The sequence below is a fragment of the Talpa occidentalis genome, unplaced genomic scaffold (assembly GCF_014898055.3).
Source record: "Talpa occidentalis isolate TD23 unplaced genomic scaffold, MPIMG_talOcc4v2.1 talOcc4.5, whole genome shotgun sequence".
NCBI classification, from domain to species: Eukaryota; Metazoa; Chordata; class Mammalia; order Eulipotyphla; family Talpidae; genus Talpa; species Talpa occidentalis.
In genome coordinates this window covers 99,227,656-99,241,825 of record NW_023604861.1, presented here as the reverse complement: position 1 = coordinate 99,241,825, position 14,170 = coordinate 99,227,656, and the positions used below count along the sequence as shown (strand labels likewise).

The 14,170-nt window shown below is 45.9% G+C and overlaps 2 protein-coding genes across 3 annotated transcripts in view; one reads left to right on the top strand and one right to left on the bottom strand.

Annotated features, from left to right (window-relative positions):
* Nucleotides 1-5,557: 5,557 nt before the first annotated feature.
* On the bottom strand, nt 5,558-7,283 carry LOC119259915 (cytochrome c oxidase subunit 5B, mitochondrial). The gene is made up of 4 exons (XM_037528906.2): nt 7,126-7,283; nt 6,521-6,594; nt 6,314-6,413; nt 5,558-5,756 (listed from the first exon to the last, which is right to left on the bottom strand). Exons 1-4 carry the CDS (start codon nt 7,226-7,228, stop codon nt 5,644-5,646), a joined length of 390 nt encoding a protein of 129 aa, XP_037384803.1. The 5' UTR covers nt 7,229-7,283; the 3' UTR covers nt 5,558-5,643.
* A 4,341-nt stretch (nt 7,284-11,624) lies between these two features.
* FAM178B (family with sequence similarity 178 member B) overlaps nt 11,625-14,170 on the top strand; it is a 98,421-nt gene continuing 95,875 nt past the window's right edge. Inside the window, exon 1 of one of the 2 annotated variants that reach the window (XM_037527894.2) lies at nt 11,625-11,680. In XM_037527894.2, coding sequence (XP_037383791.2) covers nt 11,632-11,680 — 49 coding nt within the window. In that variant the 5' untranslated portion in view covers nt 11,625-11,631. The remainder of the gene's footprint in view (nt 11,681-14,170) is intronic. The other variant, XM_037527893.1, reaches the window with a different exon arrangement.

Sequence of the window (14,170 nt, the reverse complement as noted above, 5' to 3'; positions counted from 1 at the left end):
GTCCTGGGTGACGAGCAGCCAGTCTCAAGAGGAGGATTGTCAGAGATGTGTGTAGAGGATAGTGGGAACTGAGGGAGAACCCAGGTATCAGGAGAGAAGGTAGGAGGAATAAATTACTGAGTCAAGTCTGTCTTCACAGGGCACTTTGTGAGACTTTGGGTCACAGAGCAGTTAAGCCTATGCTTGCCCTCAAGGGAGAACTAGAGCTTACTCAGAGTACCCTTGATTGGGGCTTCTGGTCATGGTACCACTTCTCCCAGTCACACAGATTTAGAGCCTTATCACCATGATTCCTCCCTCTTCCTCACATAGCTCTGGTTCTGTAGTACCTCTCCTGACATTTCTGTGATAGCTGCTGCCACGGTAGCTGACAACTAGGGCTCCATGCTCCCCACCCCAATCCATTGCCCTTGGATCTAAATCCTAAGTAGCCTCGCTTCTGTCACTTGCTGCTCTTATATGTGAAGCGGTGATCCACTAGCTGGTGAAATAAAACTAGATTGACGTGACACTTGATGAAATCACCTTCATGAATTACATGTTGCATTAGCTTCAGACCTTTTGAGATGTATTCATTCCCTGTTTTAGGTGTACACACATAACATCCTGCTTTGCTGCTTCACCTATCAGCCGCTGCTCATGCTCTCCTCTGTGCTCAGGATGACGTTCCCTTAGGTCTGTCAAAATCCTGTCCTTTATAACCAAGTACAATGCAACATCCCCCTACTACCTCTTCCAGCAGAGATGGTAGCATGGTTAAAGGGCTCTGGCCTGGCCAGGTTTCTCAATATTGGAGAAAAGCCACAGATGAGAAGGTAGTAAACTTAGAATGAACCTTGTGTTGGATTGGGATTCGGAGGTAATATGAGTTTGGTTTTTAATATACATACAAATACGGAAACATGCATCTGCGTGAGTGCCAGAGTTAGAACATATGTGTGAAGTTCCTAGCCCTGTGTGCCAGGAGAGCCTGAAGGCTCTGGCACCCCCATAGCAATGAGCACGCAGTGTCTAGATCTTGAGTTCATTCCCCAATAGAAGGAATCAGAGCTCCATGGAGAGATTTCACTCCTGGGTCAGAAAAAGATTATGGTGAGTCTGGAATATCTTTGGGTAAAGTGAGGAGTTCTTAGAAAAAGAAGAGGGCTTGTCCACAGGACAAAGGAAGCAACTTAAAGAGGCGTGACTACTGGTCAGATCTGTAATGGATTATAACCTGTAAAATAAAATATTCATGAGCTACTCTGATGGAAAATTTACTAAATATATAGTGGGGGGAAGGGACAGTTTTTCCTTACAGTGGAACTCCAGTGAGTAAATGTAGATGGAATTATGGAGAATAAAATCACCATTAGGAAAACACCATAGTAGTTACCTGTTGTGTGCAAAAATAAGGACATTTGCTTTGTCTTGAAGTATCTCCCACAAGATACTAACTACAAAAATAGTAACTTTATGGAGAAGAAACCTAATGAATATCCCCTTCACTAAATGATCGTTTACATCCCCAGTAATGTCTCTATCTTGGTATGACACACTAAGAGGACCCAGTGTCACCTGTGTATCCTTGTAAAACCTCAGTCTAATCCGGGACAGCAGGAAATCCAAACTGACGGCATTCAACAAATTCATAGACCAGTTACCTTGTTCAAAGGTGACAGGTTATTAAAAGAAAGACTGAGAAACTGTCAGAGATTGAAGGAGGAATAACAGCCAAATACAGTGTGAGATCCTTGATCGGAAAAGGACCTCCCTGGGAAAGGCAGCCAAGTGAGTTAACCGTCCGGGTCACTGAGTGCCCTGGCTTCAGTTATTGTACTGTGGGAAGCCAGTGCCCTGGCTTCAGTTATTGTACTGTGTGTTAACACTGAGGGAAACTGCATTAAGGGTAACCAGGAACTGTGCTAGTTTTGCAGCTTTTCTGTAAGTCTAAAGTTATTTCATCCAATATAAAAAAAATTAGGGGGTAAACAGCTCAGGCTGGAGTTTAATGGTGTGGTTCACAGACCTGCCACCATAACTAACTAGCTATGTGATCCTGAGCTGTTCCCAAATTTCTCCATCTCTAATATGGGGGTGATAATAATAGCACCTACCTCATGGGTTTATTAACAGCCTGAAAGAAGAGCCTGGAACATTTTGTGCCAGAAAATAAAAAGTGCTCAAAGAATGTTGGGGCCATGTCAAAAGGCCACAGAAGCTCCCACTGCCAACTTTGGAAGAAATTAGACATCAAAAATAAATAATGATAGTTCTGAATTAAAATCCACTGGTTACAATAAAAATGTATGAGTCCATATTAATATAAATTAATAAATTAAAAGTTCGATGAGGAACAGATTAATGACATCTCGAAGCGTAAAATAGTTACTTCAGAAGCAGTTTTTTCAGCGGAGAAGACTGGCAGCATTGGTTTAGTCAAGTGACCTAAGTGAACCTCCTCAGCAACGGGACAAATAGCAGGATGCACCTACCGACAAGAGTATGCATCCCTTGGGTCCTGAGATGTAGACCCTGAATGCAGTTGTCAGGAAACACACAAGACAGCTCTGCCTGCCTGTGACTATGCAGGCGTTTCTTTTGACAAAACTTTTTACTTTGCAAAGCAAAGCAGCAGTGGCAACTCTGCCTGCTTATGTCTGTGCAAGCATCTTTCCTTTTCCTAAGAAACCTATCCTTTTAAAATGTAAAAAAGAAAGGAAAAGAAACAGATAAACCCAAGTTGTGGTGTAATTTTCAAGAGCCAAGATCAGAAAGAGTAAAGGAAAAACAGGAGCTGTTCCAGCCTCAAGGAGACTAAATGGACATGTCAACTAAAGGCAACAATGATTCTAAATTGGATCCTTGCCCCTAAGGACCTTTTGAACATTTAACACTCGAATAGGGCGGAGGATTAGATGGAACAAATGTACCAACTGTAACTTCTGATTTGGAAGTTGTCATATACACACACTCAAGTGTGATGGGGTTAGTAGATTAGCAATTTATTCTCAAATGGCTTGGGAAAAAAAAGTTTCTGTGTACCTTGAAGATTGTTTAATAAACACCATAAAAGTGAAGCCAGTATCCCCCCTAGTGAGGGGAGATGGGTATACAATTTCTAAGCTGCTAAATGGCCAGAGGTTCAGATGGAACCCACCACTACCCCAAAAGCAAAGTCTAGTGCTCACAGTGGGGTGACATTGCATTCTTCTCTGCCCCAAGGGCCCCCAGTTATCAAGAGGTTTTTTCATTACTTGTGCTCAAGTGATTAGTGTATGAGGCAGAGGTGCTCAGCCTTCGCTGCAGGTTGGAATCCCCAAGGGAACTCATTCTCATACCCATGTCTCACACCCAGAGACTTTAAAGGCCTGGGTGTGAACCTGGGCTTTGGGGACAAAAGGGTTTGCTAGCTGAGTCTAACGTGCAGCTGAATTTGAGCACCACTGACTCAGGAGACAGTACTTGAATTTACCCATCTATTTCTGCCATAAGAAACAACTTACCACACTTGGTAACTTACAGCAACACAAATATCTTACAGCTCTGTAGAAGTCTGCGATGGATCTCACTGGGCTGAAATGAAAGTGACAACACGACCGTTTCCTTCTGGAAATTTGAGAATCATTTTCCTGCCATTCCCAGCTTCTAGAGGCGACCTGCATTCCATCTTCAAACCAGTAACACTGCAACTCTCCAACCACTGTTCCATCCTCACATCTTCCTCTGACTTCTACCTCCTCTATGATTATTGGACACCCTAGATAATCTAGGCCAATAGAATCCTTATTTTAAGGTTAGCTGATTAGCAACCTTACTCCCATCTGCAATCTTAATAACCTTTTACTACAGGATTTAACATATTCACAGGTTCTGACATTAGGACATGGACACCTTTGAGTCTGAAGATGAGAGAAGATAGACTGCATTAATGATGTGGGGAGTCAAAAACTCACCCTAAGCAGTTTTGATCAGAAAAGGCAATAATGAAAATGGAAAGGAAAAGCAGAAGGCCACAGGACCAGACAGGAAGACTTGGTAGAAGCACCAAAATAGATTCATGATACTAGGTGAGAAACTTGTTCAGATAGCACTTTAGGTGGGAGTAGCAGGAGTTAAGTTTAGTGAGGTTATCTAGGTGGTTCCCTTCCCAAAAGACAGGGCTTTGAATGGCAGATAAATGCTACAATATTTCTTGAAAACAAGATGACTGACAGCAAGGAATGGAAGCCAGTAATCTTGACTTTCTAAGAGATAAAGCAAGGCTGGGAAAAAAGGATTTTTTCTTTGACTCTTATCAATCAGTTCAGAAAGATCTATTTTGAACCAATCTTGTGGTGATAGTAGCTAAAGCTTTGTGGCTAATCCCAACATCAAATGGAAAGGCACTATTTTCTTTTACATGTAAGTTTTTAAGAACTCAGTTGTCAGAGCCTCCCTGGTGGCGCAAGGGGTTAAGTCTCAGCACTATGAAGCTATTGTCGAGTTTAATCCCCAGCCAGGGAACTAGCCCACATGGCGCAGCAGACCTCTCCTGTCTCCCCTGCTGCTCCCCTCAGCAGGATATTTCAGTCAATCCACCTGTTCTGCTCCTCACTCTGTCTCTGGTGAACCCTCTCACCCTTCACCCCTCCCTGCACCTCTGGCCTATAGCCCGCTCTTATGTGCATAAATAAAATAAATCTTTAAAAAAAAAAAACTCAAGTTGTCCAAGATGTCAACAAGTATGAAATGGCTGGACTGGACTTTTTGTTTCTCTCCTCCCCACTCTACTTTTTTATGGTAAAGTTCAAAGATACACAAAAATAGAACATTGACCCACGTACATAACTAAATGGATCGATCAAACCTCAAATCACCACTCCTTCCCTTCTTCCCAGTTTTAAAGCTAATACCAGATATATTGTAGCCCTAAGCACTTCAATATGAATCTCTAAAACATAAAAACACCCATTCCATTACAACCTAGAAATCTAATCTCTACCAAACATTGCAAGTTCAAGATGCTTTTTAGTTTTTTTTCCAAATCAAAACCCAAAGTTCACAAATTGCTTGGTTGCTACTCCCTCTTATCTGTTAACTCGAACATTCTCCCTAATTTGTCTTCTTGCATTTTGCTGAAGGAATTTGGTCATTTGCTTCTGAAATTATCCCGTATTCTGGATTTTACTGATGGTATTCCTCACAAACTATTCTTTGAAACTGGGTAATCTTCAAAGTCCCAAAAACACCAGGCCCCCTGTCTTTTTAACACTGTGAGGACCTACTATTGGCCAGGCTCCTTATATAATGTGTATCTAACACTTCACAAGGTATTTATCTTTTTTTGTAGATGTAACCCTCCCTCAGACAACATGCCCCAGTGACAAAGCTAAATGATGGGCCCAATATTGTAAGTCTTAGTCAGTCTGACTCCACAGCCCATGAGTTCCCCCTGTACTAGGCAGGTCCAGCTGCACTGTGGGTTTGTCAACCTCAGTGTACAAGTGGATGGCAAGCAAATATTAACAATAGCTATATAAATATTACAATCTCCTTGCCTCTCCAAAAACACAGGAAAGAATTAAGACCAGCAAACTATGGGAGAAGGAGCCAATGCAATGGCTAATCTTTATTGGGAAGAAGAAACTTTACAGCACATTGTGAGTAAGTTAGTACAGAGGCTCAATGGGCCAGCTGGTGTGGCACCAGCTTGTAATGGGTCCCACAGCTAGGGCATCGTTGGGCCTCGCCTTTGTGCAGCCAAAACCAGATGACGGTACTGTTGTCCTCTTCACCTGAAAGAAAAAAGGTAGTTGGAAGCCATCTGGCCTACAAGAGACTTTCAACATTAATCTTTTTTCTTAGATACACTATGACACAAAGCGATGTTTGGCATCTTAAGTGATCAACCCAAGCTTTCCTGTACATTTTTCAATTTTGATGAAGAAATTGAAATCGAGGCCCTGAGTTTACCTGTGAGTACATTATCCTCAAATCAGAGTCTCTATAGTTTCTAACAGTTCCCTTGGCTTTGTAGAATCCCAAAGCAGGGTCCATTCAGCTTGTATCCCTAGTGCCTAAAATGGTGTCTGACAAAGAGGCGATAAAACAAAAATTTCTGGATAAAAACGCTTTCATGCTGCATCCCCAACTAGCCAGTGATAGTTCTACACCTCTTTCCACTAAAGATGACCTACTCAAGTACAATGAAGCTTGAGAGGACCAGCACCCTTAAGCCAACATACTTGTACATTCACATTCACACACACACACACACACACAATTTGAAGCAGCTTACAGACATCCCGTGTAATAAATCAAACAGATAAGAAAATAGTGTTGAGGTACTTACAGATGCAGCCCACAATTCGTTTATTGGAGATAGAGGGGACCAAATTAGGGTCTTCCTTAGTGCCTGAAGCTGCCTTTGGGGCTAACAGATTGTATGGATCCTGCAAAAAGAATTGCGCCACTATGATACAGATCAAATACTCCCCAGAGGAGACTTCTTTGACCCCATCCAAGCTCATGAGCTCCACAGAGAACAAAAGGGGTTTACCTGTCCTTTCTGTGCAGCCATCATGATCTCCCTCTCCAGTCCAGTTGCCTGTTCCTCATCAGTAGGAACACCACCTAAAGAAAGGTAATGTGATTGTGTTGCCCGAAGCGACCAAAGTAGAAGATGAGCGTAAATTCCTGCAGTTTTAATGGGCTCACAAGTTCCTAATTGCTACCCCTAACCGCTGACCCTGAGGACCACGGTCATGATCCCTAAAAGGTGTTAGTAGCACAGGAGTCTTCTTTCTTCCACTATCAAGCCTGTTTGTCGACACATTTTTTTTTCCCCCTAAAATCAGGTCAATCTGGGTCTCAGCGGGGTTCATCCCACATGAGCTGGGCTTAGCACCTGTGCACTGCAGATGCAGCCCCAGGCCCCCAAGGTCACCCAGTACCCCCCTTAAGGAGTCTTTCGCAGCGAGGTCAGTTAGGTCGGGGACAGGAAGCGTGGGCCGGGAATAACAGGGAGACGCCCGCGGACCTGAGGTAGTCGGGACCGTGGGGCGGTCACTGAGGTCCCGAGACGCCGAGGACCCCCTTCGCTGCCCTAGCACCACCCGAGGAGAGAAACGGCGCCCGTCCCTGGCGCCTCGGGGGTCCAAGTACCTCCAGACGCCATGGAGCGCACCACGGCGACCCCATTGGGACCTCGGGCCCTCAGGGCCTGCGCAACCAGCGCTCCTGCTCCGCGAAGTAACCTTGAAGCCATCACGCCCGCTATCAACGGCGGCACTTCCGGGACCAGATTCCTGCGATGGGCGGGACTTCCGGGGGCGCGTCTCCTAGAGGTCGACCTTCCGCTTCCGCCCGGCCTGAGCGTGCCCCCGTCACGTGATCCGCCGAGGGCGGGGCAAGGCAGCGGCTTGCCTGTCTGACTCATTACCTCTGCGGAGGCGCCGGAGGCGTGGGGGCGGTCACGGCCTCTATTGCTCAATGTCGGACGTTCGCCCTATACTTAAATTGGGGTTTGGTGCAGTTCATTTTGCCATCGTGGGACACGGTGTCCTCGTCCCAGGAACGGGACAGCCACATTGGAATTCCTATGCGTCCTGCCTGCTAGTTGTGCTTCATAAAGGTGGAAGCTGCTGATGGAGCAGACCTGCCCCTTGGGCCTGGAGGTCTGCAGAAAGCTGCTGATGGAAGTTGTTCTGCTCACGTTGGACTTCAAATTATTTAAATTTAGGAGTGGGCCTCCCCGGTGGCGCAGGGGGTTGAGACGCAGCTTGTGAAGCTGACCGCAACCTCTGTAGCACGAGTTCGATCCACGGCCGGGGAGCAGCCCACAAGGCGCAGCAGACCTCTCCTGGCTCTCCCGCTGCACCCCTCAGCAGTATAGTTGGGTCAGTCTTCCTGTTCTGTTCCCCGCCCTGTATCTGGTGAATTCTCTAATCCCCCACAACTCTGGCCTGTGCCCCCATTCTTGTATTAAAGAAAAGAAAGAAAGAAATTTAGGAGTGAGCCCCTGAAGGCCACTGCGTTAACTGTTATGCTTGTCAGCTATAACGCTGGTTCGTCTGGACTTAGGCACACAAGTGCATGAGTCGGGAACTTGTTGCATTGGCCAGGTCTATAAAAACTTGAGCAGAGTTTACCCACATCAGTTTCCCGTTACAGTGGTGTTGAGGTTATGAAGTCATTACAGATGTTGAGGTTCAGGCCTGAGGCTGGGCAAAAAAGGTGACAGGGCAGGAAATAAGGTAGATTTAGGATTCTTTCCCAAGACAGAGCTCTTGGTGATGTAGGGTGAGGGGGTGGCCACACCAGGAGGTTATTAACCAAGAAGATTAAGGGGGGCTGCTGGGGCAGGGTGCTCAAGAATGGGAAATGGAGTCAGAATGTTCTGTGGCCAGGCCTCTGTTGAAAACATCTTCCATAGCTCCCATTGCCTATGAGCTTCTTAGGCACTGTGGATATTTGAACGACTTTGCAAATGGCTCCTTAGGACTTTGTTCACATTGTCATCGCCCTACCACAATCTGGCAGCATGCAATATCTGTAGAAAATTCCCAGCAGGAATTTCCCTCAATTCACCTTTGAAACCCCAGGTCCTTGCAGAACATTGGCTCAAGTAAACTTATTACTTGAACAGAATATACAGAAACCGTTTTGTAGGATTTTTCCTGGCCCAGAAAGATCAATTTGAGGTTAAAAAAAAAGGGGGTAGAGGGTAGGGTTGAAGTCCCAGGCGGTCCCACCTTCCCTTGCAGGTTATATTTTCAAAAGGAGCACTATTCTTTCACAGGGGCACATCTGGTCTTCATAGATGCTCCCTGAGGGCAAAAAAAAAAAAAAATGATTTCTATTCTTAGTCCAAAAATTTCTTGATCCTTTTTGAAAGGTAACTTCTGCTTTGAATGGCTTCCATTGTTACTACCATCTCCCTTACCTGTACTGCAACTTCCCTAAGTTAAATTGGAGAACTGTTTCTTTTCTTAACTCCCAGAAATGTTCTCCAATAATTTATAGTTGATTTGTACCTTTGGTTAAATGTTTGACAGGAAAAATGCCGTGGAAAGCCAACTCAGTCACTTTTTCTGTTGATCACCATTTACTCATTAGTAAAACTATGCTTAGACTAGATTAATATTTCCCAAAGTGTATTCCAAGGAATCCTAGTCTCAAGAGATTTTCTTGGTGCAAAGGACTGGATCAAGATAGGAAAGCCCTACAATTGATGACCACCCTCTTAGAGATGCACATTATAGTGTATTAAAGGCTCTGATTAGGCCTGCAGCAAAAAATCCTGTTTAACATACCTAAATGTTTCAGTCAGTTCCCCCTTCTTAACCACAAAATTTTTCCAAGAAACCCACCTCTCAGCAGACCAGTGAGAAATTCAGTTCTGAACTGTTATAATTCCCTGCTTCTTGACCTTTAGATGGTTTATTCCAGGCTATCAAATGGAAAAAGAGTTGATTCATGTTTTGTACTCTCACCATAGACTTGCCTAGTCAGGACATTTTTGCAGGTTCTTGTTCAGCTCACAGAAACCCTGGGATTATTCTGACTATGCCAGTGAGCTCCCATGTCAGGGCTGGGCTCCAGGACATCACCACCCATTGCCCACTGGCTCTGGCTTCTACCACCCTCCATCCTTCCAGACATCCCTGCCCCTGATGTCTCCTTGGGAAATTTGGCTTAGAGAACAATCTCCCACTCCTCCATTGCCTTTGCCCAAAACAATAAACTTTCATTTAGCAGGTTTTACTTTATAGGATAGCTTTCAGGGGTCTAAATAAATGTACATTGTAGCTGCATGCAATATCTGTAGAAAATTCTCCATCAGGAATTACCCTCAATTCACCTTTGTTTTTGTTTTTTTTTAAAGATTTATTTATTTATGCATACAAGAGGTGGAGTACAGGCCAGAGATGCCGGGGGCAGTGAGAGGATTCACCAGAGACAGAGTGGGAAACAGAACAGGCAGACTGACTGAAATACACTGGTGAGGGGAGCAGCGGGCGAGACAGGAAAGATCTGCCTCGCCATGTGGGTTGCTCCCTGGCTGGCTGGGGATAGAACACGTGCTGTAGAGGCTGTGGATTGCTTTATAGTGCGGTGCTTAACCCCTTACGCCACCAGGGAGACCCCTCAATTCACCTCTGAATCCCCAGGTCCTTACAGAACATAGGCTCAAGTAAACTTATCACAACACATGTGTAAGGAAAATGTTCAACAGTTTTATGTTTATCTTTTTCCCCCTTTTCCTATGCCACAGTTTCTCAACTTCAACACTACTGACATTTTGGAGTGGTAACTCTTTGTCGGACATGGGAATGGGGCTGTCCTTTGTGCATTCTAGGATGTTCAGCAGCTGTGCCATTAGCTCTCCCCAGTGGTGGCAACAAAAAATGTCTTCAGGGCTTCTCTGGTGGCACAAGGGGTTAAGATGCAGCACTATGAAGCAATCTGTAGCCACTGCAGCACTAGTTCAATTGCCCGCCAGGGAGGTGACCCACATGGCAAGCAGAACTCTTCTGACTTGCCCGCTGCTCCCCTCAGCAGTGTATTTCAGTCAGTCTGCCTGTTCTGCTCCCCACTCTGTCTCTGGTGAATCCTCTCATCCCCTGCACCTCTGGCCTGTACTCCAGTACTTGTATACATAAATAAAAAAAAAATTTTAAAAGTCTTCAGCCATTACCATGTGTCCCCTAGAGGATAAATCAACCCTGATTGAGAATCACTCCTTCATGTCCATGCAGACATATTCAAAGAAATAAATGCATATGATGAGATGTTTCTTTAAGAGGTATACACATACATAAAAATAAATATACATAATGTAAATATATATGATAAAACATTTTATGCTATAAATACAATATAAAGTAAAAATATAAATATATTCTGGTCCCAAGAAAGGGCATCACTCAGGACTGGCCTCACCAGAGTCCCAGCTCTAGCACTGGCTGACTCAGTGTAGCTCTACTGCCCTGCTGCCTAGAGAACCACACCGGAGGATCATTAATCAGTTATTCGTGATGCTATTTAAAAATCAGTTCCCCAGAAGAGCAGGTCTGGATTTTAATTGATGCAGGTTCGACTAAGGATAGAGAAATAATGTGTATATGACCTAGCTCAGGGCCAGACACAGGGTCGGGGTTCAACTACCATTGTTGAGGGGGAATCTGAGGGCTGACGGTCCCCAAAGCACATGTGTGCACGCACACATGCCCAAGACATCTGTTCGCAAAGCACAACACAAGTACGGTGGTAAGGGGTGGTTACGAGCGAGGTGCTCTCGACCCAGAACGCCTGCAGCACCTCAACTTAGGAAAGGTTTGAAGCTGTCGGACACGGTAGAGCGGCCACAGACTTGTTCTGCGTTCAAAGCTTGGCGCCGCCGCTTCTGCCCTGTGCCCTTGGCAAGTGGCTCTTTCCCTCGGGACCTCAGTGTACTTCTGTGTAAAATGGAAGTCACCGTCCCCAGGTGTGGGTTCAGTGACTTAATATGCTACAGGCAATAGACCCCCAGCTCCTGAAAGAGGAGGGGCTGCTGAGAGGGCAGGGTGGCCTGGCTCACGGACAGCGCCCCCTCCAGGGGCTGCCAGCGCCCAGCGGGAGGCGCGCGTGCACGCTGCCAACCCTCTGTGAGAACCCGACGCCTGTTGCATGCGAGGTGCAACGTTGGGGTCACGGGGAAGCTCCGGCAGTACTGGAGGTAGGTACCCCCACCACTCCCCCTCCAGCCGGGTCCTCTGGCCTTCAGCCCCCACCGTCTGTCCTGAAAACCAGCGCCCTTGTCCTTCTCCCACCGCCCCGCCCACCAGCTCCCTCAGCTCCCCCAGCTCCCTCAGCTCCCTCAGCTCCCCCAGCTCCCCCAGCTGGAGGCAACCTGCTTGGACCCGGAGGCCTGCTGCACTTCCGGCCACCCCCCTAGCCCTCCTGACCCCGCCCTTAGTGGAGGCCTGCCTGGTGTGGGCATCACCCCCCACACACACCCCTCAGGTGGTAGGGCAGCCCCCTCTTGGGCCTCTCCCGCTCACAGTTTAAAGGTAAGGAAACAGGCTGAGGAGCCTGGGGGTCCATGCTGGTCACAATGTTGATAAAGGGCCCAACTGGGACTCAGCCTGCCCCAAGCCTGATGTGGGTAGGCTCTGGCACAGCTGCCCACCTTCTTCTTTGTGCTCTCACGGATTCTTCGGCATGTGGGTGCTTGCATTTGACTCCCAACTGCACACCCCTCTGGGAGCAGGGACAGTCTCTGGGCAAAGGGACCAGACCCTCGTGGGCGGCAGAGTCACCAAGGCATGGTTTGCTTTATTGGAATGGAACTTTCTTCAAACTAATTTGAGAATTGGTTTATGTTTTGGTTTATTTGATATTTATTTAAAAACATGTTCCCCCTGGGTAGAAAGGGTAGCTGCTGGTTTTCTTTCCCAGAAAGGCTTTCTGTTCCCAGCCTTTGCCCAGTTTGATGGATGTGGAGTTTACAACACTGGAGACTGTTTGACTTTTCTTAGTGGGTAAAACTCATCTCATTTCATCTTTCAAATGGCAAACTGAGTCCTTGCTGACCAGAGCAGCTGCCCTCACTAACATTCCTAAGCTATTAAATATTTGTTTTAAAGGACAGACATAAAACATGGTGTTAGGAATAAGACGTCTTGAAAAAAACAGTATTCAAAAAAAATAGGACAGTTGTAACATTCGAGTTACTCTTGGATCTTTTTACATCAGGGCTCAAAGCCTTTTGGACTCCATAATAATTTGACCTCATGGCAACACTTTATGATAGATGATATTATCTTCCATGTAACTGGGGAAGTAAAAGAACAAAAAAGTTTGGTGATGTGTTAAAATCACACTGTGAGAGAGTGCTTGGGAGAGTAGGGGAAGTTGGGAAAGGAGCTTGAATGTGAAAAGCTTTGGGCCTTTTTGCAGGATTGGCACTGGTACTGGCCCAGGCAGTGGGATTCAGTGGGCAGATGGAGCCACCGTCCCTGGGCAGGATGGCAGAAAAAGGAGAGTGTTTGAACCAGGGGGCCAACTCTAAGATGGTTTCATTCCTTAGCCTGGAAAGAACATGAGGGAAATTGAGGAGGAACTGGGCCTGGCTGGTTGGGGGCTTGTGAGGGAGAAAGCAGAAGTAAAGCTTAATGCTGAGTGTGTCTCCCCATTGTTAGCCAGGAGGGCTTGACGGAGTCATTTCTGTACCCTTTCAAGTTCCTGTCTTGACACCTAGCAAACAAGCACTTGGAGCATGACAGATTAGCCAGAATTATCGTTTTTTTTTTAAAGATCTATTCATCCATGCATACAACAACTGGGGTACAGGCCAGAGGTATAGGGGGTGAGAGGACTCACCAAAGACAGAAATGGGAACAGAACAGGCAGAATGACCAAAGCACACCGCTGAGGGGAGCAGCGGGTGAGACAGGAGAGGTCTGCTGCGCCATGTGGGTTGGTTCCCCGGCCAGCTGGGGGATCGAACTCGTGCTGCAGTGGCTGCGGACAGCTTCATAGGTTGCGTTCCAACCCCCCCTGCGCCACGAGGGAGGCCCCAGAATTACCATTTTTAATTGAGTCTAAGACACATCTTTGTTCACATTTGAATGGCTCTGAAGCTGAACTTGCCCCCACAGTGGATGGTGCCCCCTTGGTGCCATCTCCACCTGGCAGCTTTTTTTACTTTCTTACTGGTAAGAAAGCCATGGGACTCTTTTTTTTTTTTATTTTTTTTTTTTAGCTTTTTTATTTTTTTTTTTATAAATTTTATTGTTATATTCCCCATACAATTGCAGCCCCCCCATTCTGACCCCAATCCCTCCCCTCCCGCCCCCGCCCCCCTAAAAGTGTCTCTGGTTCATAGCTTTTTGTTGATTTTGATTTTCACTTTCTTATAGTTATTCATTTTCCTGGTCCCTTATTTAAGTTTTCTAGATTCCTGCTATGAGTGAGACCATCCGGTATTTTTCTTTTTCTTTCTGGCTTATTTCGCTGAGCATGATCCCTTCCAGCGTCATCCATGTTGCTGCAAATTGCATGTGTTTATCTTTTTTGAATGCTGAGTAATATTCCAAGGCCATGGGACTCTTAAAGTCAGCAGTTTCTTAGTTGGGATGGAGTCATGTGGCTTTGGTCCAGTAATTGCTGGATTCATAGTTGAATACTTAAAAAGATGACCTGTTAGCACACTTGACCCTTCTAC

What these genes read in the sequence shown, in the direction of transcription:
- LOC119259915 (XM_037528906.2), bottom strand. Translation starts at nt 7,228, where the DNA reads ATGGCTTCAAGGTTACTTCGCGGAGCAGGAGCGCTGGTTGCGCAGGCC. An exon ending in GCGCTCCATGGCGTCTGGAG is followed by an intron (nt 6,595 to 7,125) that starts GTACTTGGACCC and finishes ACCTTTCTTTAG; the next exon opens with GTGGTGTTCCTACTGATGAG. An exon ending in TGGCTGCACAGAAAGGACAG is followed by an intron (nt 6,414 to 6,520) that starts GTAAACCCCTTT and finishes TTCTTTTTGCAG; the next exon opens with GATCCATACAATCTGTTAGC.